The 27,573-nt window shown below is 44.9% G+C and overlaps 1 protein-coding gene across 1 annotated transcript in view; it reads left to right on the forward strand.

Annotated features, from left to right (window-relative positions):
* Positions 1 to 27,573, forward strand: part of SMIM14 (small integral membrane protein 14) — a 256,717-nt gene that overhangs the window by 137,756 nt on the left and 91,388 nt on the right. Inside the window, exon 3 of the mRNA XM_069202031.1 lies at positions 3,350 to 3,461. Within this exon, the coding sequence (XP_069058132.1) occupies positions 3,387 to 3,461 (75 nt within the window). The 5' untranslated portion in view covers positions 3,350 to 3,386. The remainder of the gene's footprint in view (positions 1 to 3,349; positions 3,462 to 27,573) is intronic.

The following is a 27,573-nucleotide window of genomic DNA, read 5'->3' on the forward strand; positions in this document are numbered from 1 at the left end:
AGTCTCTTTAGGGAAATGGAACCCAAATTGCGCGAGTTCATTTGGAATAAGGGGCGCTGTAGAGTTGCGCTTAAGAAGCTCTGCTTGCCTTTGGAGCAGGGTGGCCTTTTGGTGCCCAATCTAGAGCATTATTACTTGGCCTCTCAGATCCACTGGGTCTCCAGATGGTTGTCGGGACTTAATCTCTCTGACACAGCGACTACCACAGAGCCCTGGTCTCTTGCACCATTAACGCACCTCTTCCACCCGCTTGCTCACTCTGCGCCACCGGAGGAGCTTTTCCTTAATGTGGTACACCACTGTTTCCGCAGATCCTTACAGCTCACAAAGGGAACCGTCCCGTTCACCCCAGCTTTGGCGCTGCTGGGCACACCTCGTGGCGCTGGAACCACATCTGTGGTTGAACTCCGGACGTGGCACGCTGCAGATCTGCATACACTGGGTGATCTGTACAGTGATGGCAGGCTGACTCCGTTTTCCACCCTGGTCGCCGATGCAGGCCTCCCAGTGGGACAGTTTCTGTTGTATAATTAATTATTGCGACCTAACGACCGCTCCTCCAACCAATTTGCTAATACAATATATGCAGGTCATGGGACAGGGCAGACATCTGGTCAAGTGGTTTACAGAAGCACTGCAAACTCATATCTCACATGAACACGGAACGTTACGTGCTGCCTGGGAGAGAGACTCGGGCGTGCCCTTCACGGACACGCAGTGGACATCTGTTCTATCCAGCCACACAACCATTCCCCGCAACTCCAGATTTCAACTCATACAATTCTACAGTATTCACAGGGCATATCTTACACCAGCTCGTATTAACAGATACTTCTTTCTCTGTGATGCAGCCTGCCCCCGTTGCAAACATTTGGACGCAGATGTCCTGCATATGTTATGGTCCTGCCCCCTATTTCATAGTTATTGGGGAGCTGTTGTCGCTTGTCTGTCAATATGCACATCGCACACACTGTTACCTACATGGGAGGCCTGTGTGTTGGATTTGCTTCCTAGAAGCCTGCACCACAGGGCTACCGCACGATTTTTAGACCTGGGGTTTATAACAGCCAAACGGTTCATAACCTGCAGATGGAAAGCTGCTGAAGCACCAACCATGCTGGCCTTTAGACAATCCTTTCTGACCTGGGCGGGGGCTGAGGGAGTGGCTCTGAAACGGGAGGATTCGTTAGGTTTGCGTAAATACCCCCTCTCAGACAGTTGGGAAATGATCTTATCCTCTCTACGTACTCCGGAGACGGACTCTGACCCAGCGGAGACACTCTAGCCTCTTAGAGCAACCCAGTGATCATAAATCACTAGAGATACCCTGTAAATGTTACTGAGACACTTTGCATTTACTGTACTTCCATACCAAACATTTGGATCTGGGCAACAACGATGCTGAGCACTTGGATCTAACTTACATGTTACACGTGCAGATACTTCTGCACATCATTCGGGGAACTTCACATACACAAAGGCATTGTAATATTGATATTGAATATTTAAATTCAAAGTACTCCGTTGTTATTACATGTTATTGTTTCACTTGTTACTATTCTAGGATCGGCATTTATATGTAAGTATACAATTGCGTTTACTGTCACACAGAGCAACAACAGAGTAGCAAGATAATTGGTGATCTGTGTTTAGACCGAGGTGACCACCCAATCACTACAAGATTCGCTGATGTTACAGCTTCGATAGATATTAATGATTGTAATATGTGGAGCACAAGTTTGGTTAATTACTATATTAATCTTCTATATTTGATGTTTACATACATACCCTTGCTGATCAGGCCCACAAGCTTGCAAAATGTATAACAGCTGTACTTATCTACCGTATCACAACCAATACTGTATTAATCTGTCATGATATATTACTAAATAACAATAAAAAGATTCTGGGAATGATGCCTGAGTGGGACCTTAACTTGGTTCTCATCTTCCTGAAGTGGACTCTTTGAACCACTGCACAGCTGTCCACTACAGCTTCTCACCCTCGAAACAATGTTTCTCATCATCATAGCATAAGTGTGGCGGGTGAGTAAGCTGCAAGCCCTCTCTGTCAACCCACCATACACTACTTTCTTCCTAGACAAGTTGATCCTAAGAACATGAGTTTCCTTTCTTCCAAAAGTGGTGACTCTTCACATCGACAAAGCGTCATTCTGCCGGCGTTCCTTTCTCCACCGCTACCATTTAAGGAGGAGTAGAGACCCTATCACTTGGATACAGAAAGAGCTTCAAGTTTTTTACATTGACCATTTTGTGGAGATCAACTCTTTGTGGGATTTGGTGGTGCGAAGAAGGGCAAGGCATTGCCGAAATGACTATCTCTCGCTAGATCGTACTCGGCATTAAAATCTGCTACGCATTGGCCAGGAAGCATCCCCAAAAGGTTTGCAAGTTTAATGAACCAGAGCCAAGGCTGCTACCACTGCATTGGCACACAGAGTGCCTTTTGGCAAGCTGCTACATAGGTGTCTTTCGAGACGGACTTTTTGCTCATTTCTTTTTATTTTTATTTTGAGCCAGTCTACAGATCCACCACCTGGGAGATACTGCTTTTATATTTATTCCAAAGGCGGGAGCTCAGTAGTTATAAGTATCAAAAGAACAAGTTACTTACCTTTGTTAAGGATCTTTCTGGTAGATACTTTGTCTAACTGAAGATTCCTCAGAGATCTTCCCATCCGTTCTGTGTACTCTTCTCTTTTCCACCTGAAACAGCCCCTGGTTTAGAAGTGTGCACTCTGATTAAAGCCAGTTTGCTTCTGGGCCCTTCACCTGTGGGCTCGGTCAGCCTAGAAAGCAACTGACATCACTGTGCACGAGTGGCGCCCACATGCAGTTCCGCATGTCACGTCCTGAGCGGAGCGACGTGGGTGCAGAGCTGCTCAAAACCACCTACTGGCGCCTCGGGGTACTGTTTTTAATTTTCCAGGTCTAGTCTGACACCTGAAGAATATGCAAAATATGAGTAATTTGAGGTTAGATAGTCATTACCAGAAAGAGTGCTACCAAAGGCAAGTAACACTTTCTTTATGTGCATCTGTAAATATGTGAAATCAATAACATCATTTCTTGCTTCTCTTGCAAACTAATCATGGGGAAACCTGTTGTTGCTTATTTAAATCTCGTTTTCAATGTAGCTGTAAAATTCCTTTTGTCATAACATACTCTAACACAATCTATAATAAAAAATATAGAAGACTTGAGCCCTGAGAATATTACTTATATTCACCAACACTTGTCACATTAATGTTATGTTTTACCTTGTTTTATTGGTAAAATATTGTTAACCAAAATGTTGACTTCCTGGCTTTGCCCTCTGTTTCTTACAGTTAAAACCCAGACTGTTCCAAGCTGATCTGTGCAACCATGGCAGAAGGTGGATTCGATCCTTGCGAGTGCATTTGCTCTCACGAAAATGCAATGAGACGTCTCATTAATCTGGTGAGAATAATTTCCACATTTCCACAGCTAAACTCATTGGGTTTTTGTATATAGTGGTAGTAACAATCATGCACCTGTTTTGTGTATTTTTTTTATTTTTATAACTGTTCAGAGAAGGCACATTTCTGCAGGACTGATTTATTTAATCCAGTTAATTTTGAGTTGAAGGCTGTGGTCGTGGGTGAAGTTAAGTATGATGTGCCTCTGAAAGTCTACGAGACCAGGATTTAGAATATGGCTCCAAGAAATATAAATCTAAGGAAAATAACTTTTACATCAACATCTTTAAATGTAAATTAACCATGCAATTGGAAATCTCAGCTCTTAAGGTGATTGCAGCTACCTGATGGAATATAATATATGGGGCATTTTGTAAAGTATCAAATTACACTCTTCTAATCTTTGTTAGTCCTGCATTTTTATAGATGTATGAAAAATATTTTCACCTTCTAATGTAATTTTCTATTTGAGACAGTCGAGACTGCAGGTAGTTTGTCTCTTCCCTCACCGGGCAATCTTTGTCTTCCTCCTCCAGACAAATAGGCATTTTGGACCCACTTCACAAAAAAGTCCAAAGCAAGCAGGTCTAGGCACTGTTGAAATGTACAATAGGTCCATACTTCATATGCATTACTTACGAGCATAGACCAGTGGCAGCTGGTGACATTTCAAATTAGTGGGTCATAAAATTTGGGGATAAATATTAAATTGCAAGAAAGTGAAGCGAGCAAGACTGACCGACATACAGAAGGATATGGGTTCTCCACCCGACATAAGTTTTTAACCTAGAGTTGGCAAATCCTGCATTATGAGCAAGTTTGAGCATGAAGGAAAATGTCATCCTGTGTACTTTGTGTGTTCCTGTACTTCAGTTCCCTTTTCTGCACATTCTGGAAGCACCTAGGCAACTGAGTAATTGAATTTGTGCACATTTAATGTGTGATTCAGCGGCCGCTTATTTTTACAACTAAGCCAATAGCTCGAGGTGAAGGATAAATACAGCTCTGAGTGGCGCCAAAGCCCCCTCTAAGTATATTTTAAATTATTTGCAAAAATAGGTGCTATTCAGGCCAGATCTAAAAACGTCATATGATACTTAAGCCATGGCTACAAAGCAGGACCCCTAAATATCGTCCACACACCAAAAAGAAATCCCAACTAAAACACAACTTCTGTATAGCAGCCCACCTACATTTTACAGCCATTTGTACAGTTCCTCAAACTAGTTCTCTTTACTGGCAATGCGTGTTGTCAGGTAGTAAAAGTTCAGTGGAATAAAAGTTGGCCATTGTGATGAAAGGGGATTTTATATATATCATACAGTCGTTCTTTTATAGATGTCAAGAATATTCAGTTTTGTGTCCATCCGTCGTTACATGCGCTGCCCTTTGCTCTGTGTCCTGTTCATCACAACTATGGGTGATCATCAGAAGCCAGTTTGTAAAGCATGTGGTAAAATGTCTGTATTTTTTTGATGTATTTGCAGTTTTTTATAGCATAAATTCAACCCAAGCTCACCAATCACTTTACATTACGACACGTTATCTTTTCAGGCACTGGGAGGATTAAGTTACCTGCCCAGGAGCAGAGGATGTTGAGCTGACACAGGGACTCGAACCGGTTCCTCAGACCCGAAGTTGGCAGCTCTGACGATTGCGCCACAATCTCTTATCTAATGTTTTCTGGGTTATTTTTAATGTGGTTCATGAAATAACCTGATTTTGTTCTGACATCCATTTATATGGATCCCAGGAACATTTACTGTCCAAGTATGGGAGAATATATCACAGTTTCAACGGTATGACATTTGCTATGGCATGACATCAAAAAATAGATGTAGTGGCATACAATGAGTTACCCTGTCCCATTGCAAAAAAAGTTAAGTGCCCCCATCCCCCCCTCCCCTCCTCACTGCACAAACCCCCTCCACGCATGCTCTAAATATTAACTAAAGACCTACGGGGCAACCGCTGTTTATCTTTTTACTTTTGGAAACCTGGCAGGCAGTGCGCAGGTTTCATCTATTTGTGTTTCTTGTACTAAGACGAGTGAAACAAAGATGGAGAACTCCATTTTCCAGTATTTGGAAGCATTCTGTGAACTCAGAAACAGAATTTTGCTAGTCCCTGATCCAGTATGTAGATGCTGCAGGCCGCAAAAGCACTGAGTGCAAACAGTTTCCCATAAGAGCAGAATAATACAACCTGCATGAAAAAATCCACAGTTTTCACCGATCCCTTTTTTCATAGTAGTGAATGCCAGATGTCTTTTTACCATTTATTTACACTACTGCTTTCGGGATAGATGGCAGCTAGGTGATCTTTCACTACCACAGGAGGGCTGCAGATGAGGCAAGGTAATGTTCCAATAACCCTTTTTTCCACCCCCTCGCTCGTGCGCAATGCCATTACTGGTGGTTCAAAGAGGGGCGAGAGCACAGCGCAGAAAAAAACAATCACCGCATAGCTTCATATTAAAGCCATGCAGTGATTGGCCATGTTCTCGTACCTTGAGCCTCGCAACCCTTTGCTGCCTCATGTGCATGCCTAGAGGTGTCTCCTGAACCAACCTGAGCGCTGCTCACTTGCTGTCTTTGTTACTGAACAGCATGAACGCAGCACCAGGATTGGCTGGGACAATCAGACCCAGCGTTCCTTAAGAGACTGGGGGGGGGCTGCAGCTGTGATCCCACCGGCTCACTAATTGCGCAGGTAGGGAGAGGTCTTAAGTGTGCATGTCTGGATGCTCCAAGAAATGCACCAGTCCAACCCGACATGCGCACTGTACTTAAAAAAGTAAGTGACCCAGTTGAGCCTTCTTGCGGTCAATAAAGTCCCAACGTTCCTCTGCCCCAGTAGATAAACTGCCTCTTGCGAATTCTGCGACCACAGCTTTATTCTGATAATTAAGGATGTGATGTATTTGCTTTATAATCTAAAAAGTTTCATAATTCGCTGATTTTTATTTAAAAAAATATATATATTCTAGCTCAAACTGCTCAAAAGTTACTAAAAATGCAGCCACGTGTAGCTGCGAAATGGCAGATCGTTTACCTTGCATTGAATGACAGGTGACTTTTTCTTTTCTGATTGCTGCATCATGGTATTATATTGATTCTCATGAGATGCAGCCTCTGACCAGACAGTGTTAACATTGGAAAAATTACATAATGATGATTTAATGCTTCCACAAAACGTGCTGCACTCTGCCACACAATTTGTCTTTTCTTGTCACATTTTTAGATCTCGTCTAAACAGCACACATGCGTTGTTGCTGTGAGGGATATTGTATACCGTAAAGGGCTTACAGCCCGCCCTTATTTACCATTGGTTTGCTCTATGTTCACTTTTCTTTTTCAGCCTTTTAATTGGGCATCACATGCCATTGCGCCAGTTCCATTCATTCAGTGGAGAATGGACGAAATGTCAATTAATCAAACTTTATTAGTGCCCGTCCTCAGCTTGCGCACTGTGATTCAGGCACCGTTTTGTTCTTTGCACCACTACGACTCTTACTGCTTGGTTGTTGATGACTGCTTCCCCTTCCCCCACCCACGTCATTGCTGCTACAACTCCTGCGTCTTTACAGGTTCTCAGTTGGACTGGCAACATTAAATGCTTCAGGTATAATGCCGACCACACATTGCACTTAAAGGCGGTCAGACACCGTCATTGCTGACCGCGTTAAATCTGTTTGTTTTTTAAAGCTTTCCCTACCTTCTCCCTGTACCTTCTCTCCTCACACCCCACCCTCCTCTTCTCCCTGTCCTGCCGTTTCAAAGGTTCAACAACTGGAAGGGGCACGCAGGAAGCAATGTGCTGTTCATGTTGAGTACTGCTCGAGTCCCAGTAGCATTAAAAACATGCAATAAATTAAAAAATTGTTTTTTTTTTTAATGTGGGTAATAAATTTGTAATTTCCTCTGTATTATCACCTTGTGTTGAAATTTCGCATTTAAATAATTTTCCGCCCCCCCTCAACTTTGAGTTCAGGCTTTTCCTTGGCTGATGACTGGTTATGGACTTCTGAAATGCTAGACAACGGTTTAGCTTATTGCATTCCTTTTGGCTGCTATGTTTAATGTAGGTAAACATTCCGGCCTGTCATCTCATAGGCCACTAGGGCGTGATGTGCCCATCGTCGTGGTTTGTTCTCTGAGAGCAAGTTCTTTCCAGTTCCCTTCCAGTATTTGCTCTAGTGCTCAGTTGTAGGAGGAGAGATTGTTGCACGCTGTGCCTTTCTGGCTTCATCTTTGGGAGGTGCGTGCAGTCCATCTGTTGGTTGAACCTCAAGTTTATGACGTTCGTGCCGAGTCTCCTCATCCAATCAAAGGACATAGAGTGCAATATGTTTTTTTATCTACTTTAATGTAGCATAATTGTCGTTTTCGAATGACAAACTTAGGCATCACTTAAGTGTTAGCTGTACCTGCTTCATCAATGTGCATCCAAGTCTACCTGCTCCTTTATCAAACTTGCTGGTAACTACTGGATCCGTTTGTAGGATGATATTCCCTCCTATAACACCAATGCAGCGTAGTGAATGGTGAGACAGAACCAATGCAGGCCACTAAGGCAGACCGCTTGCTCAATGCGTCTTCCTGTTTACAGGCCTCCTGCTGTTTCTAATTCCATCCACCTATTTCCTATTCCCCCCCCCCGTTCTCCCGTCCCGGTTTCTTATTTCCTCCCACCCATCCTGCCTTCCTGGTTTCTTTTTCCCGTCCTCCCATGCCGGTTTCTTAATCCCTCCCACCAGTCCTCCCGTGCCGGTTTCCTATTCACTCCCACCCATCCTCCTGTCATGGTTTCTTAATCACTCCCACCTGTTCTCTAGTCCCGGTTTCTTATTCCCACCCTCCTGTCTGGTTTTTTGTACTGTCCTGTTGCCATCCCACCGTCCTGTTTTTCCCTCCCTCCTGTTCTCTATGTTGTCTACCTCCACCTGTCATAAAAACAAGCATTTGCAATGCAATAGGTCTCACATTTGCTTGAGATAAAGCTTTTGGCATTGTAAATACAAAGCTGGACTTTTCTTGCCACATAAATTGGTCAACCCTGCTGCATAATTTGGTCCTCTCTGCCACATAATTCCAGTGCCCCTGCATATAACTATATCACTTCCATTTACCTTCTTCCTCTATCTGCAACAAAAAAATTAAATATTGCTGTTATGTATTATATTTATTTCGATTATTATTAATATGGGGACCCAGAGATGACCTAGACAGAACATGTCGCACTGACTGTTTTCATGGTTGTAAGGAAATGCCTCCTTGGCATGGTTACCCCCTGACTTTTTGCCTTTGCTGATGCTAAGTTATGATTTGAAAGTGTGCTGGGACCCTGCTAACCAGGCCCCAGCACCAGTGTTCGTTCCCTGAACTGTACCTTTGTCTCCACAATTGGCACAACTCTGGCACTTAGGTAAGTCCCTTGTAACTGGGACCCCTGGTACCAAGGGCCCTGATGCCAGGGAAGGTTTCTAAGGGCTGCAGCATGTCTTATGCCACCCCAGGGACCCCTCACTCAGCACATGCACACTGCTTCACAGCTTGTGTGTGCTGGTGGGGAGAAAATGACTACGTCGACATGGCACTCCCTTCAGAGTGCCATGCCAACCTCACACTGCCTGTGGCATAAGTAAGTCACCCCTCTAGCAGGCCTTACAGCCCTAAGGCAGGGTGCACTATCCCACAGGTGAGGGCATAAGTGCATGAGCACTATGCCCCTACAGTGTCTAAGCAAAACCTTAGACATTGTAAGTGCAGGGTTGCCATAAGAGTATATGGTCTGGGAGTCTGTCAAACACGAACTCCACAGCACCATAATGGTTACACTGAAAACTGGGAAGTTTGGTATCAAACTTCTCAGCACAATAAATGCACACTGGTGCGATTTATTGTAAAATACACCCAGAGGGCATCTTAGAGATGCACCCTGAAAACATACCCGATTTCCAGTGTAGGCTGACTAGTTTTTGCCAGCCTGCCACACACCAGACATTTTGCTGGCGACATGGGGAGAGTGCATTTGTCACTCTGGCCAGGAACAAAGCCTGTACTGGGTGGAGGTGCTTCTCACCTCCCCCTACAGGAACTGTAACACCTGGCGGTGAGCAACAGGGCATCCCAGCTAGTGGAGATGCCTGCCCCTCCGGCAGCTGCCCCCACTTTTGGCGGCAAGGCTGGAGTAGATAATGGGAAAAACAAGGAAGAGTCACCCACCAGTCAGGACAGCCCCTAAGGTGTCCTGAGCTGAGGTGACTCTTACTTTTAGAAATCCTCCATCTTGTGAATGAAGGATTCCACCAATAGAATTAGGGATGTGCCCCCCTCCGCTCAAGGTGGAGGCACAAAGAGGGTGTAGCCACCCTCAAGGACAGTAGCCCTTGGCTACTGCCCTCCCAGACCTAAACACGCCCCTAAATTCAGTATTTAGGGGCCCCCAGAACCTAGGAAACTAAATTCCTGCAACCTTAACAAGAAGAAGGACTGCTGACCTGAAGCCCTACAGTGAAGACGGAGACAACTGCTTTGGCCCCAGCCCTACCGGCCTGTTTCCCAACTTCGAAGAAAACTGCAACAGCGACGCATCCAACAGGGACCAGCGACCTCTGAAGCCTCAGAGGACTGCCCTGCAACCAAGGACCAAGAAACTCCAGTGAACAGCGGCCCTGTTAAACAACCTGCAACTTTCTTGCAACAAAGAAACAACTCTAAGGACTTCACGTTTCCTGCCGGAAGCGTGAGACTTTCCCCTCTGCACCCGATGCCCCCGGCTCGACCTGCGGAAAACCAACACTACAGTGAGGACTCCCTGGCGACTGCGAGCCAGTGAGTAGCCAGAGACGACTCCCCTGAACCCCCACAGCGACGCCTGCAGAGGAAATCAGAGGCTCCCCCTGACCGCGACTGCCTGTAACAAGGGACCTGACACCTGGAACCAACACTGCACCCGCAGCCCCCAGGACCTGAAGGAACCGAACTCCAGTGCAGGAGCGACCGCCCAGGTGACCCTCTGCCTAGCCCAGGTGGTGGCTACCCCGAGGAGCCCCCCCTGTGCCTGCTTGCATCGTTGAAGAGATCCCGGGTCTCCCAATTGCTTTCTATACAAAACCTGACGCCTGTTTGCACTCTGCACCCGGCCGCCCCTGTGCCGCTGAGGGTGTACTTTCTGTTCCTGCTTGTCCCCCCCCCCCCCCACCCACCTCCCCCGGTGCCCTACAAAACCCCCCTGGTCTGCCCTCCGAAGTCGCGGGTTCTTACCTGCTGGCAGACTGGAACCGGGGCACCCCTGTTCTCCATTGAAGCCTATGTGTTTTGGGCACCTCTTTGACCTCTGCACCTGACCGGCCCGAGCTGCTGGTGTGGTAACTTTGGGGTTGGCTTGAACCCCCAACGGTGGGCTACCTTGGACCCAACTTTGAACCCTGTAAGTGTTTTACTCACCTGTGAACTTAACAATTACTTACCTCCCCCAGGAACTGTTGATTTTTGCACTGTGTCCACTTTTAAAATAGCTTATTGCCATTTTTGCCAAAACTGTACATGCTATTGTGGTGATTAAATGTTCCTAGAATACCCGAGTGAAATACCTTTCATTTGAAGTATTACTTGTAAATCTTGAACCTGTGGTTCTTAAAAATAAACTAAAAAAAATATATTTTTCTATATAAAAACCTATTGGCCTGGAATTGTCTTTGAGTGTGTGTTCCTCATTTATAGCCTGTGTGTGTACAACAAATGCTTAACACTACCCTCTGATAAGCCTACTGCTCGACCACACTACCACAAAATAGAGCATTAGAATTATGTCTTTTTGCCACTATCTTACCTCTAACAGGAACCCTTGAACTCTGTGCACACTATTTCTTACTTTGAAATAGTATATACAGAGCCAACTTCCTGCAATGGTGGTCCCATTGTTTCGGTTATGGGCAAAAATGTTTTGTAAAGGGAATGCCCTGTAAAGCATTATGGGGGTGAGTTTCTAAGTGCAGCTAATATTGAAGTATCTTGACTGTAATGCTCAGAACAGCCCCTAGATGGCACCAGAATAAAAATAGCATTTGTAAGAAACATGGTCATGTAACCATATAGTCAGCCCCTAGAGAGAATAACCACAGGAGAACAGAATGGCAGAACGTAATGCAGTGTAACCATATATTTAGACCCTAGGGTGCGTAGTGCATTTAACAATGTCATGCCTAGCAGTCCTACTAAAATAATAATACTAATAAGGCCCTTAAAATACAAACTACTCCCAGGTATAAAACAAAAGTTTTAGCCATAAGAGAACTTAAAAAGACACTGAATGGTGGGAGGGTTTTTTATTTTAGGGTCCCTCCACCGCTTACCTAGTGTGGGGACCCAAAGACCACCTAGGCAGAAAGAGCACGTTGTGCTGAACATTTTGTTGGTGGTCCCATTGTCGTCCTAGGACCACCACACAGTGAGTTTTGGGCAAAAATATTTTGTAAAAGGAATGCCCCGCAAAGCATTATGGGGCGTGTTTCCAAGTGCAGCGAATATTGTAGTATCTTTAATGGAATGCTCAAAACAGCCCTTAGAGGGCACCACATAAGTGCAGCATTTGTAAGAAACATGGTTATGAAACCATATTGTCAGCCCCTAGAGAGCATACCCACCTGAAAAGAGAATGTCAGAATGCATTGCAACCATATATTTAGCCCCTAGAGGGCATAGTGCATTACAGTTTCAGGCCTACTAGAATTATATTACAAACAAGGCCCTTAAAACACAAACTATTCCCAGCTGTGAAACACAAGCTCCAGGGATGAGAGAGCTTAAAGACCCTGAATGGTAAGAAGGATTATTACCCCTGCTTCCAACCTACTGTGGGGACCCAGGGATGACCTAGACAGAAAGAATGCATTGTGTTGAATGTTTTGATGGTGGTCCCATTGTCCTAGGACCACCACATGGTGAGTTATGGGCAAAGGTGTATTTGAAAAGGAATGCCCTGCAAAGCATTATGGGGCGAGTTTCTGAGTGCAGTGAATATTGTGGTATCTTGACTGTAATGCTCCAGCACCTAGAGGACACCAGAATAAAAATAACATTTGGATGAAACATGGTCATGTAACCATATATTCAGCCCCTAGAGAGCTTAACCACATGAGAATGGCAGAAAATAATGCAGTGTAGGCATATATTTAGCCCCTAGTGGGTGTAGTGATTTACACATTTTCAGGCCTTGCAGGCCTACTGCAATGATACTACGAACAAGGGCCTTAAACACAAACTACTCCTAGCCGTAAAACAAAAGTTCCAGCCATGAGAGCTTAAAAACACACTGAAAGGTGGGAGAGGTTACTATTTTGCCCCCCCCCCCCTAACCTCGTGTGGAGACCCAGCAATGGCCTAAACAGTCTGTCATGCTGGTGGTGGTCCCATTGTCGTAGGTCCATCACAGGCTGAGTTATGAGCCAAAATGTTTTGTAAAAGAAATGACCCGCAAAACATTATGGTTTGAGTTTCCAAAGTGCAGTGAACATTGTAGTATTGGCTCCCCTGCTGTGCCAGGAGAGTCACATTGAGGATTTCTGTATGTTTTCTGTTTAAAAATGCCAGTTTGTATATGTTTCATCTGCTAAACTTGTATGTAAGTGGTACTCATGTGAAGCGCTCCTCCGATTGTGTTTGTGCTATATGAAACTTTCCACAAAAAAAACCACTAAATAACAAAGAACCCCCCTCCAGCTTGCAGCTTTTGGGCACAAACACCACAATGGAACAGCGGCATGCCCAAAAACAAACCAGAGGAAGAAACAACATACGGACACGGAGCGCGAAGCGGAGAGGCAAAATAAAAAAATAGTGCACCACACTAAAATATATGGCCGATCGTGCAATAATCCATTTAACAGGGTCGGTCTCAAAGCAGCCTCAAGGTGCGACAAACGTAAAGCATTTACCCACAAAATCAAGGGAGTTTTGAACTGAAGGCGAAGGAACGAATGAAAGGGATGGGTGTAACATGGGCATGGTGAAAGCCCACAGAAGTAGATTACCACATGTTTAAGACATGCATGTGTGCTGCCTAGCTCGACCTAAAAAAGCGCAATGACACAAGTAGGCCTGCCTACAACATAGCGTTTTTTTCCATACTTTTTTTTTCCCCCTTGAATTAGGTCAGAGCTCGGCCACTTTGTGTATTGGTTCAGGTGTGCGCTAGTGAACCAGTCATGCTAAAATACTTCTGTCATGGAGTGCCTTTACATTGAAATGTCAATGTGTTACGTTTACTTTAGCCAGGTACTTGCGTTTCATGGCAGAATATACACGCTTTTTAGGAGACCGTCAATATCTTTCACAAACGGTAGACGGGTAGGGCAGACGGTTACCAATTTCATTAAAATGCAAGCAGGTGCCCGCTTCTTCTGCCAGTGCTGATCCGAAAGTCGGATTGTGTGCCGTTTTGGTGGTCCGTGTTAAAGTGGTCACCGAAAGCAGGGCCAGCCTTCGAACCATAGTGCTCTGGAATCTTTTATTGGCCATCACATGGTATACTGATTGAGCAAGCGTGTTGAGTGTGACCAGTCCGCTTCTGAGGAGGAGGTATTACAAGGCGGGGCAAGTAAGCAGTTCCCAGTAGTCATTAGTCGCTGAATTGTTTGATACAATTGCGACTCGTTTTGATCCGTTTAAATCACCACCTTCATTCATCTCTCTCTTAGTAAGTTTAATATGCCTTTTCTTATGCCATCCCCATTGTGTATGTAGCACTTTTCATTTAGCTTCCCTTCGGTTCTGGAGAAGAACGCTGTAAAATAAAGGAAATCAAAAACAGGACATAATCCAACGCCTTCGAGTTTTTTTTCCTTTCACTAAGTTGCATTTTTGCATCAATAAAAACGTGTGTGCCCATCTGAAATATGCATGTACACTAAAACACTGAATTTATAGCAGACACATGTTTACTGCTTGGGATAAATGGTAAATGGTATACTATGCTTCACTTGAAATAATGCCTTCACAGATCGAGTCCCAGAAGATAAAATATCGGTGTTAAATACTGTGCTTATCGCAGTTCACACGGCAGTGTAATCCCTTTAATATTAATTTGCTTGAAACCGGAATTCTTATTGAATTGCTGCAGTTGTAGGCTGGAGCGCTGGTAGCATATCCAACGGTCCAGGGGGTCCATAAATGGTCCGAGTGTAGGGCACTGCTAATGACGTCAAGGCATCACACAGTTATGACAGTTTTCTGCGTATTTATACTGGTGGTGTTGGTGCCCGTTTAAGCCAGAAGTGTTCGAACTGCAGTTAACCCCGTGGGGCTGTAATTTAGTTAATGTTGAAGTCCTGGCGCTCAGTTCGCTCTGTGATGCTGTAGCTCAGTTACTCATGGAGATGGGCTGGTGGTGGTGCTGTAACTCTGTTAATGCATGCTAGTGTGCTGCTACTTCATTTCTGCAGTGGTGCTGCTTTCGGTCGTATGTAAGGCTAAAACACACTGACAAAATCAACAGCTCGTCCATAGTGAGACCTATTGGCTTTGCCAATCCTTGTTTTAACAATGCTGCATACTTGTTCCTTCCTTGCCGCATAGTTCCAGTGGTCCTGTTTAAGAGTCATGAAACTTTAACACCAAAATGTGTAGTGTTTAGTTCCTAACCTATGCCCGTTTGCCCAAATGGAGATATTTCATGTATAAAGTAAAGGTTTAGGGATGTGCCAGCAGATCGGTGCTATCCTGGGTTAGTGTGTTAATGTAGGCGATTCACGAGCGCCCTCTTGTGGAAGAAAGCAAAAAACATTACTGTCTGACTGTCCGTTCTAAACAATAAATGTAGAATGGCGTTCATAAACGAAAATTGAAAGCGGCAAATGGTAATGCTGTTTAAAACATCGTTATCTGTTCGTCGTAAAAGAAAATGTGAGAGGCATAAACTGGAGGTAAAAAGGGTCAGTCGGTTAATGTTGCTGTGCAGTAAGCAAGAAAAAGCTTAATTGGCAACCAGTAAGAAAAACAAGCATTGGCAACACAATAGGTCTCCCATTCACTTGAGTTGGAGCTGTCGGCATTGTAAATGCATAACTGGACTTTTTTTGCTACATTAATTGGTCAACCCCGCTGCATATTTTGGTCCTTTCTACCACATAATTCCAGGGGCCCTCCATATAACTAAAGGGTTAGTAGGCCTACTGGAATGTTTTTAAACAAGGTCCTTAAAACATAACCTACTCCACGGTGCAAAACATATTTACTTGGCTGTTGGCACAGGCGACATTACCTGCAGGCGATGAATAAATTATTGTACTCTAAGAATGCGTGCTAACTGGATCACTGTCCCTTTCCTGCAGTCCGGGGAGTCGAACAAAATGCCCAGGATTTTTCACAAGCGTGAGGATAGCCAGCTCACATGATAGTAATGATCCTCGGTCAGTCTTGAACTGAAATATTAGTTCTAAAATATTGACCATTGTACAGCATAATCAACTGTAAGCTTTCTGGAGAGAGAACGTACATTTGTCTAGCGGAAGCTTGGAGTCATCATAAGGTAGTGCACAGAGTTAAATATGCCTGCTGCAAGGATCGTGTACTAAGCAGATCAGAGTGCATACAATGTAAAAACCATACTGCCGATCCAATTTGTGCCCTGAGTGCTGTGAACACCATGGCAGCCAAGAGAACATATTTTTGTCTTGTGGAAGCTTGGAGTCATCTTAAGGTAGTACACAGGGTAAATATGCCTGCTGCAAAGAACGTGTACTAAGATCTGATTGCATATAATGTAAAAACGAAACCGCCAATCGAATATGTGCTCCGAGCACTCTGAGCGCCATGGCAGCCAACAGAATGTACTTTTGTGTAGTGGAAGCTTGGATTCATAATAAGGTAGCGCACAGGGTTAATATGCCTTCTGCAAAGATCATGTACCAAGCAGATCAGAGTGCATATAATGTAAAAACAATACCGCCTATTGAGTTCGCACTGTGAGCGCCATGGCAGCCGAGAGAACATACTTTTGTCTAGTAGAAGCTTGGAGTCATCATAAGACAGTGCACAGGGTTAATGTGCCTACGGCAAAGAACCTGTACTAGGCAGATCACAAAGTGCATGTAATGTAAAAATGTCAATAACTCCGGCGATTTATGTTCCTTCTGGAGAGAATGTACTTTTGTCTAGTGAAAGCTTGGAGTCACCATAAGGTAGCACACAGAGTTAAGATGCCTGCTGCAAAGATCAAGTACTAAGCAGTTAAAGAGTGCATATAATGTAAAAACAATACCGCAGATAGAGTTTGTGGCCCGAGTGCTGTGAGTGCCATGGGCAGCCACAATGCGCAAACAAAAGAAAAAAGTAGTTTGCCCATGCTGAAGTATGTTGACAATTGTGCAATTATCCTTGTAACAGGGTCGGTGTCAAAGGCCAAACCGTCCTAAAGCGGAACAAACGTAAAGCATTTATCAATGACGTCAAGTGATTTTTGAAAGGCAAACCCACAAACAAATGAAAGTGATGGGCGTGAGGAGGGCGTGGTTAAGAGCCCACAATACTTACAACAGGTCAAAGCACTTAAGCGCTCGACCTAAAAAGGACAAAAGATGTCAGAACTCCGTAAGAAAATTAAAATGCCATAAAGACATCGCTAGTAAAAAACATGTTGGAGGGATTGGAGAGAAGTGTAATACAAATTGCCTGACAGAGGAACACCTGGTAGGAAAGGATAGTTTTGCCTACCTCGAAATTATTTTTCAGTCTGAGATACATAATATTATGATTATTATTAGCAATAGCTAGTTATATAGCGCTTCATGCCATACTCCTGTTTTCAAGCAGTATAAATAAATGTTAATTTTAACTAATTTAATGGTACTCTGTTTACGGATCTCAAAGATAGAAGTTGTGTCTGTCTTTCTTTGATTTTGAAAAATAATGCACGTTAGTAGCGATCGTTCAAATCCCTGAGCCATCTGGCTGGCCCCAAAGTAGGTTCTGAAATATATATGAGATAAAGTAATCCCTACAGCACATTATAAGGATATTGCAAGCCACATGGGGTCTCCTGTGACCATATAGCATAGTGAAGCCGAAGGCTGATTTCCTCTACAGAAGTGATTCAATTCCAAAATAACTTTCAGTATCCTTAAAATATAGAACAGAGCGTTTTATTCTGTATAATACATGATTACACCATCATCTCGTCCTCAAATCACTTGAACCCATGATATCTTGCCCTTTTTTATTAAAAAACAAAAAAATATATAGGTAGAATTGTTGCAGACATGAATAATAAAAGTGGAAGATTGAGTGAAATTAAGCACTCCAAAAAGCAGTTCGTAATTTGTTTAAAAAAATATATTAGAATCAGTTCATTGCAAGTTAGATTCAAAAGGTGCCAAGTCTCAGAATTGTAGAAAGTCAGATTCAATTTTTTTTCTGTAATGACCTGCAGTGTGTAAAAAAAGAAACATATTGCCATAAATGTCTTTTTGTCTCCTCATTGCTGGTTGTTTTTTTTTTTTTTTTTTTTTTAAAGATCAGAAGAATTAAAAAACAGTTTAGTTTAAATGGCCACTGTAATCAGGCTTGCACCTTTGCTACTTGTTCTGGCAGGAGGCACTGTGACGTCAGACCTCCGCTGCCATAACTTCTTACAGTTAAGCAGCTGTGCCATTTCAGTATTACAGTTGACTAGAGACGTCACAAGTCACTGGTAAAAAGGAGGCTACCCTATATACAGAGGTTGCAGGCTTCCATGTATTATATATCCTTTTAAAATGTATAGCTATTGTACTTCTGATTAAGGTGAGGGTTAGGATGCTGCCTCTGTATGCTGCTCACAGATCCTCAGTGCAGATCACTCCTTTGCAGCCTGGTACGTGATGACAGGACTATCCCTGCAGTTGCAGTGAATTGCCTGCAGCTTCTGTGAGGTCTGTTGTGTGTGTAAGAGCTCTTAACAGTGACCCTCAGTGCCTGAGAATTGGCACTACCCCGAGTACATTAATCAAAATGATGCCTGAAGAGGAGTGTGATGTGGAAGGAGGAACCAAAAGGTGACTTCCACCAAAGAATTGTCACTTCGGAAGGTGGTGCTACAGGACCTAACACCGCTCGCTTATTGACTTCTGCAGTGCCTTAGGTTATTCTTTGCTGAACAACCCACTCCCTGATCCTCAGGGCCTAGGCGGGGAGAAAATGGCACAGCATTGTATTGTAGCAGTAATTCCTGGTTGCCCACGAGGAGAGTGCCTAGATTTTGTAGCACCAAATTGCAGTCTCTCTGCTATGTGTTTCAGAGGTAAATCGCTCACACAGCTATCGCTCTAGGCTAAGTGTATGCTCACTTTATTTCCATGATCATAGAAAGACTTAATGTATGGCAGTCTGGATTTCCATGGATCTCTCAACCCCCATCCTCCTCTCCATTTAAAAGTGTTTCAGTTCTTTTGCATAGGACTCAAGCGAGTAAGCTCAGCTTTGTGGGTTGGGTTTCCCTTTAACTCCTTCACTGCTAGGCCTCCCTCAGTCCCCATGCTGAGCCCTTATTTGGGTATTTGATGAAGCTCAAACTTAGGGCTCCATAACCTTTTTTTTCCTTTAGATAAGGTATACTCTTCAAATTTGCATCCTTTTTTTCCAACATCGGGAATTCTAAAAATAACCCAGGGTTTATGGATTCCCCTGGAGGGAACTGATAAAATTGCAAAATATAGCAACATTTTGAGTTTTTTTTTTTTTTTTTTTTAATTTTTTTTGTTAAAAAATTTTTTTTAGAAGCATTCGGGAACAAGTGCTCCAAATAAAAGTATGTTTTTTCCCCGTAACAATGTCATCCACAAACAGTTTGCTGTACCAAAGTAACCATCTTCACAGCTTTCAGGAACATTCAGATCTGAATCAAAAAAACTAATTTTGTACCACAGTTTTGGCATTTATTTGGAAGAGTTAGCCTATTTACCCTTTTTTGTGCTTTAAACCTACTTTTAGTTTGTGTTGGAAACCAGGTTGAAGCCCATGGGTGCTTCAGAAAAGCTATACATTTCTAGAAACTAGGCAAAATACGGAATTCAGCAAGGGGTCATATGTGTAGATTCCCTCAAGGTTTTCCCAAGGAAAACAACTGTTGAAATAAAGAAATATTGAAAATTAGTAGGGAAAAAAACGGGCATTTGTGACATTTCCATCTGTAACCTTTTGTTGCAGTGACAGATTGACAAAAAGTAATGTAACATTACGTCCATCAGACCACTGTGGTTGCAGTGATGTATAAGGATTGTAGGTTCTCCCAGAACTCAGGATACCTAGAGCAAACATCTGAGTGACACCTGTGAGAAAACAGGGCTGATTGCAGAGGCCCCATAACTTTTTGCCCCCATTTTCCACTTTTTGCTGGTGTTTTCCTGACTTTAAAGGTGCCCTGGGTACTGCTAACCAGTCCCAGGGCCTGTGCTCTGTGTAAAATGGATATGCAAATTAGGCTAATTATAAGTGGCTAAGTTAACCTACCTATGAGTCCCTAGTATATGGTAGGGCATGTAGGTTTAGGGACCACAGCATAGGTGGTGCACACCTAGGTGCATTGCTGAGGTGCCCAGTGTCATTTTAAAAGCAGGCCTGCTTTGCTGGCTGCTTTTAAATTAAAGTTATATGCAAATTCGACTTTGGAATTAAAGGTACTTCCAAAGTCTTAAACTACCTTATTTTTACATATAAGTCACCCCTAAGGTGTGCCCTATGTGCCCCTAGGGCTGGGTGCCATGTAACTATAAGCAGGGACTTTATAAAAATAGATTTATAAGCCCTGGTGAGGTAAAAACAGCCAAATTCGTTTTTCCCTCATTGAAGTAAATGGCCTTCATAGGCTAGAATGGGCAGACTTTATTTTAAATTTTAAAGTCTCCTTAAATGTTACATACCAAGAATTTGGTATCAAATTGATTGTCGTAATAAATCCCACAACTTCCAGTTGTTGGATTTAATATAACTTGTTCAGGTAAAAAGTTTAGACTTCACCTAAAAAGTTGCCAATTTCAGCTCTGCATTGTTTTTGCTGCTGTGCTCTGATTGGCCAGCCTGCAGCAGCTTCTGCCAGGCTGCCTTGATGAGGTGTGAAGTGGCCAGGCTTCACACAAAGGAATGTGCTTGGGGGAGAGAATCTCCCCTCAGCAGATGGTGAGGCAGGAAGGGGGAGGGCTGCCAAACTGGTCTTCAAAGGCAGAGAAGGACATTTGCAGCACCCAGCAACACCCCCACATCCTGCAACCCCAGACAATTAGGTGCCCCCTTGATTAGATTAGGAGAGGGGTGTGTTTATGATTTTTAGCCACACCAGTGGGTGGGCTCAGCCAGATGTAACCTCCAAAAATCAGATTCATCCATGTTGGATTTTTAGAGACTGTTGCCTTCTGGGATGGATTTTTGCCACACTTCCCAGGAAGTGGTCATCACAGGGGGACGACCCTGTCCCTGATTGGAGAACCAGGGCCCCCCTGCTTTTCACCCAGGAGCAAGGATAAAACTGGCAGACCTGCACCCACGCCTCAGATCCCCTCCAGAATTCAACAAGAAAGGAACTAAAGAAGAAGAAGAAGGACTGCCCTGCTGGACCCCTGGCCTGCACCTGGACCCTGCACTCAGAAGGACTGCACCAGCTGCACACTTGGGCTTCACCACAAGAAGGACTTTGCCTGGCTTCAACTGGTTCAAGGAGGGACTCCCTGTTTGCTACAGGTGAAAAATTGCTAAACCAGAGTCCCCTGCACCAACTCCTGAAGAAAGCGACCAGCTGACCACTGTCCAGTGGCCAAAAAGGAGTTTGCGCCAGGTGCATTCTGGGAGTTGAAGTCCGCACCCCCCAAGGACCATCACAGAACTTCTGGACCCTTGGGGTGAGCTGTGGACCCCAAAAGAACCTTAAAAGAACATCTGGGTGAAGCCCCAGAAGTTTGGAAAAGATTTGAGAATTTTTGGAAAAAAACTCCAGAGAGGGACCGACCCGCCGCGGAAATTCTAGCCGGCTTGCCTCAACCGCGACCCGGCCTGACTTCGTGGTTCGTCCCGGTAAAGAAAAACATCCAAAAAAGAGACTAAGTCCGAACGTAAAAAGTTGACCGGGACCTCCCAGCCATCGTATCCGAGAAGGGCTCCATGGACGTCGGATCAAGATCCAGGTTTACCCCGGTCGAAGGATTTTCATCTCGAAAAAACGACTAAGTCCGAAGGTAAAAGTCTCCACCGAGGAAACCCACATCGCGTATCCGGACAAGGGCTCCAGGAGGTCGGTTTCAACTGGCAGGTTCGTCCCATTGAAGAAAAACTTCAAAATAAAGACTAAGTCAGAAGGTAACTTTTTAACCGAGGCCTCCCGCGACCTGTAGCCGAGCAGGGCTCCATCGCGGTCGGCCTGAAAGTTTGACTTTGCCCCGGTCAAGGTGCAACCAGATGACCCGATTGGCGCTTTTTGTTTCTAAGCGCTAGAAAAGTAATAATTCTTTAAAAATTCATATCTCCGGTTCCCCTGAACCGATTTTAATCGTTTTTGTGTCATTTTAAAGATAAAAATATAAACTATTTTTATAAAATGGTTTTGGATTTTTAAACTGTTTCCTGTGTTTTATTTAATTACTGTTTTGTGATATTTGAATACTTTACACTTTGTCTCCTAAGTTAAGCCTTGACGCTCGTTGCCAAGCTACCAAGGGTTGAGCTGGGATTAATTTACTGAGACCTAACTGTACCTATGTGGAGGTTAGTGGCTTGTTGCTAGGTGTAGGTACCTACCTGCCCTACCAATAACCCATTTTCCAACATAATTGGAAGCAGCGACGGGATCCTGTACTTGTGTTCAATATCACGTTACAGTTTTAGGTAAAACAAATTAAAAATCCTTTAAATTGTCCTAGTGCAAAAATTGTTTTTAATTTTTAATTTGGATTAATTTCAATTATTGAATTTTTGTAATTTTTCTAAATTCTTGTTTCCAATTTTTGCAAAAAGTTTTTGTTGACACAAAACTAGGGAACCATGGAGCTTGATCTGGCTAGCCTACCCACACTGACAGTAGTCCAGCTTAGGGGGTTGTGTATTGAAAGAGGGTTGCCTGCAACCACTGATCTCAGGAAGGAAATCCTGATCACATCCCTGACAGCATGGGCTGAGGCCCAAGAGGTAGAGTCAGAAGAAGCTCCAGAGGAGGGAGAAAGAAGGGAGGATGCAAGCTCTAACCACTCAGGGGAGGGAAGGCATCTGACCCTAAGTGAGGACGAGGAAGAACGGTCCTCAGTAAATACAGTCACTAGGGGCAGATCCAAAGCTAGTGGTGGGAAGGGGGTCCTTTCAGGAGGAGAGAACCCATCCATCAGAGAAAGAGAGCTGGAGGCCCAGCTAGCATACATAGCTTTGGAAGCAGAGAAGCTGGCCCTAGAAAAGAAAAAGTGGGCATACAAAGAGAAAAGAGATGGAAGCAGCGATAAAGAAGCTGAGGTGTCCATGGGTGGGGGAGTTTGCCCCAGATTACCCAAGGGGGTAGTTCCTGCTTATGTAGAGTGGGATGACATAGATAAGTGGCTGGGGGCCTTTGAGAGGGCACTCCAAATGAGAAGGGTTAGGCCTCAATACTGGGGTTCCCTTTTGTGGGAGTTGGTCCCCAACTCAGGGAGGGATAGGCTTCTGACCTTAAGGGGGAAGGAGGCAGATTCATACCCTAGTATGAAGAGGTGCTTAGCCAAGAAGTTTGTTCTGACTCCAGAGCAATATAGAATGAAGTTCAGGGACACCCAGAAGGTCAGTACCCAGTCTTGGGTTGACTTTGTGGACATTTCACTAAAGGCACTAGAGGGCTGGATTATTGGTAACAAAGTAGATACTTATGAGGGGTTATACAATCTGATCATGAGAGAGCACATCTTGACCAATTGTATCCAAGAAAGGTTACGCCAGCATCTAGTGGACTCTAAGCAGACCAACCCTAGAGAGCTAGGGGAGGCAGCTGATGAGTGGTTGAGAACCAGGGTGGTTGTCAAGTCCCAGGGGGGAGACTCCAAGGAGGGGGGGACAGGTCCCCAAAAACCTAAGGAGGGAGGTGGTAAGCCCACCACAGAGACTCCCTCTGTACCCCAGAACCCTAAGAAGGAGGAGAGTAAATCCCACTCCCATTCTGACAAGCAGAGACAGGGAGACCCAGGGTTAAAAAAACTCTTGGACAGTAGGGCTTGCTTTGACTGTCAGCAGACAGGTCACTTCAGAGGATATGCAGCCTGTCCAATGAAGGTGGTTAGCACTGGGCTGTCCAGTGTAGCCATAGAGGAGTATTCCTCAGATGATGAAGTCCTCCTAGCATTGTGCTGGGAGACAGGACCAGATGGTAAGCTGGTGATCCCTGAGGGTGGGAGTAGGCACTTCCACCACATTCAAGTGAATGGGATCCCTACCACTGGTCTGAGAGACACCTGTTCCAGTCACACTATAGTGAGTGACCGGTTAGTGACCCCAGACATGTATGTCCCAGGAAAGACAAAGAAAGTCAGGATAGCCACAGGGGAGGTCACCTCCAAACCTGTAGCCATAGTGCCCCTAGAGAGGGAGGGTATCCTTGACTGGATTAGGGTGGTAGTCAGTGCTGACCTTCCCCTAGATTGTATCCTGGGCAATGACCTCCCAGAGGTGAGTCTGGTCACAGATGGGGTGGTCGCCCAGGGCGCCCCCCCAACCCAAAGTCCTGGGGAGTCAGTCCCTACAGTTAGGAGACAGGGGTCCCCAAGAAAAGGAAAGAAGAAAAGGAAGGGTAGGCCACTCTTAAAGAGAGTTCCAGGGAGCCAAGGGCCTTCTGCCCCAGTAGGGGGGGAGCCCAGAGTTGGCACTGGTGAGGCCTCACCTGACCCCAAGGAAGTCCTGAGTAGTCAGGCAGCTGTCCAGATGCAAGGTGTTGCCCCTGCACTGACAGAAGGGAGAGTGGAAGGAGGGTGTCTGCCACAGGAGGTGGTAGCCCCCCACTCTAGACAGCAAGAGGGGTGCCAGGACCCCAAAGTTGCCCCTAAAGCAGCTCAGCCACCTGTCAGTGGAGAGCTTAGGGTGTGGTTCTGGGTACAGACAGCTGTCAGTAGCCTCTGCTGGGTGCTAGCCTTCCTGGCAGCAATGTACTTGGCCTGGGAGGCAGACCCCAGGGCCAATAGCAAAGTAGGCCCCCTGACCCTATTGGTCATGGTGGGGTTGCTCAAGTGTTGGGTGACCTCTTTGGGTAAGCTAGGTGTTGCCCTAGCAAAGTTTGGAGTAGGGGAGGTGGGCACCTCACTACCCAAGTTGGCAGAGAGAAAGGAGGAAGACCCCCCTAGAGGAAAGTTTCAGTTTGTGTTGGGTCCTTTTACTGTTGGGATGGCTTCACTACCCATAGGGAGTGACCCTGACAGGAGGATATAAGGCAGAGTAGGCCCTGCAAAGGGACAGCCAGTTTTCTTCACTGTCTTCCTTGCCTAACAAGCCAGGAAGACTCTCCCAGGGTTGGGCTGAGTCTCCTGGGCGTGTGGGCTGGGGGGGGGTTGTGTGAGAAAACAGGGCTGATTGCAGAGGCCCCATAACATTTTGCCCCCATTTTCCACTTTTTGCTGGTGTTTTCCTGACTTTAAAGGTGCCCTGGGTACTGCTAACCAGTCCCAGGGCCTGTGCTCTGTGTAAAATGGATATGCAAATTAGGCTAATTATAAGTGGCTAAGTTAACCTACCTATAAGTCCCTAGTATATGGTAGGGCATGTAGGTTTAGGGACCACAGCATAGGTGGTGCACACCTAGGTGCATTGCTGAGGTGCCCAGTGTCATTTTAAAAGCAAGCCTGCTTTGCTGGCTGCTTTTAAATTAAAGTTATATGCAAATTCGACTTTGGAATTAAAGGTACTTCCAAAGTCTTAAACTACCTTATTTTTACATATAAGTTACCCCTAAGGTGTGCCCTATGTGCCCCTAGGGCTGGGTGCCATGTAACTATAAGCAGGGACTTTATAAAAATAGATTTATAAGCCCTGGTGAGGTAAAAACAGCCAAATTCGTTTTTCCCTCATTGAAGTAAATGGCCTTCATAGGCTAGAATGGGCAGACTTTATTTTAAATTTTAAAGTCTCCTTAAATGTTACATACCAAGAATTTGGTATCAAATTGATTGTTGTAATAAATCCCACAACTTCCAGTTGTTGGATTTAATATAACTTGTTCAGGTAAAAAGTTTAGACTTTACCTAAAAAGTTGCCAATTTCAGCTCTGCATTGTTTTTGCTGCTGTGCTCTGATTGGCCAGCCTGCAGCAGCTTCTGCCAGGCTGCCTTGATGAGGTGTGAAGTGGCCAGGCTTCACACAAAGGAATGTGCTTGGGGGAGAGAATCTCCCCTCAGCAGATGGTGAGGCAGGAAGGGGGAGGGCTGCCAAACTGGTCTTCAAAGGCAGAGAAGGACATTTGCAGCACCCAGCAACACCCCCACATCCTGCAACCCCAGACAATTAGGTGCCCCCTTGATTAGATTAGGAGAGGGCAGGAGAGGGGTGTGTTTATGATTTTTAGCCACACCAGTGGGTGGGCTCAGCCAGATGTAACCTCCAAAAATCAGATTCATCCATGTTGGATTTTTACAGACTGTTGCCTTCTGGGATGGATTTTTGCCACACTTCCCAGGAAGTGGTCATCACAGGGGGACGACCCTGTCCCTGATTGGAGAACCAGGGCCCCCCTGCTTTTCACCCAGGAGCAAGGATAAAACTGGCAGACCTGCACCCACGCCTCAGATCCCCTCCAGAATTCAACAAGAAAGGAACTAAAGAAGAAGAAGGACTGCCCTGCTGGACCCCTGGCCTGCACCTGGACCCTGTACTCAGAAGGACTGCACCAGCTGCACACTTGGGCTTCACCACAAGAAGGACTTTGCCTGGCTTCAACTGGTTCAAGGAGGGACTCCCTGTTTGCTACAGGTGAAAAATTGCTAAACCAGAGTCCCCTGCACCAACTCCTGAAGAAAGCGACCAGCTGACCACTGTCCAGTGGCCAAAAAGGAGTTTGCGCCAGGTGCATTCTGGGAGTTGAAGTCCGCACCCCCCAAGGACCATCACAGAACTTCTGGACCCTTGGGGTGAGCTGTGGACCCCAAAAGAACCTTAAAAGAACATCTGGGTTAAGCCCCAGAAGTTTGGAAAAGATTTGAGAATTTTTGGAAAAAAGCACCAGAGAGGGACCGACCCGCCGCGGAAATTCTAGCCGGCTTGCCTCAACCGCGACCCGGCCTGACTTCGTGGTTCGTCCCGGTAAAGAAAAACATCCAAAAAAGAGACTAAGTCCGAACGTAAAAAGTTGACTGGGACCTCCCAGCCATCGTATCCGAGAAGGGCTCCATGGACGTCGGATCAAGATCCAGGTTTACCCCGGTCGAAGGATTTTCATCTCGAAAAAACGACTAAGTCCGAAGGTAAAAGTCTCCACCGAGGAAACCCACATCGCGTATCCGGACAAGGGCTCCAGGAGGTCGGATTCAACTGGCAGGTTCGTCCCGGTGAAGAAAAACTTCAAAATAAAGACAAAGTCAGAAGGTAACTTTTTAACCGAGGCCTCCCGCGACCTGTAGCCGAGCAGGGCTCCATCGCGGTCGGCCTGAAAGTTTGACTTTGCCCCGGTCGAGGTGCAACCAGATGACCCGATTGGCGCTTTTTGTTTCTAAGCGCTAGAAAAGTAATAATTCTTTAAAAATTCATATCTCCGGTTCCCCTGAACCGATTTTAATCGTTTTTGTGTCATTTTAAAGATAAAAATATAAACTATTTTTATAAATTGGTTTTGGATTTTTAAACTGTTTCCTGTGTTTTATTTAATTACTGTTTTGTGATATTTGAATACTTTACACTTTGTCTCCTAAGTTAAGCCTTGACGCTCGTTGCCAAGCTACCAAGGGTTGAGCTGGGATTAATTTACTGAGACCTAACTGTACCTATGTGGAGGTTAGTGGCTTGTTGCTAGGTGTAGGTACCTACCTGCCCTACCAATAACCCATTTTCCAACAACACCATACAATGGGTTTTCATTAAGTACCAAGTATAGATCAATTCTTATAGCAAAATAGGAAGAGTGAAATATGGATATCAAGAAAACCTATGTATTTCTGAAAT

The sequence above is a fragment of the Pleurodeles waltl genome, chromosome 1_2 (genome assembly GCF_031143425.1).
Source record: "Pleurodeles waltl isolate 20211129_DDA chromosome 1_2, aPleWal1.hap1.20221129, whole genome shotgun sequence".
NCBI classification, from domain to species: Eukaryota; Metazoa; Chordata; class Amphibia; order Caudata; family Salamandridae; genus Pleurodeles; species Pleurodeles waltl.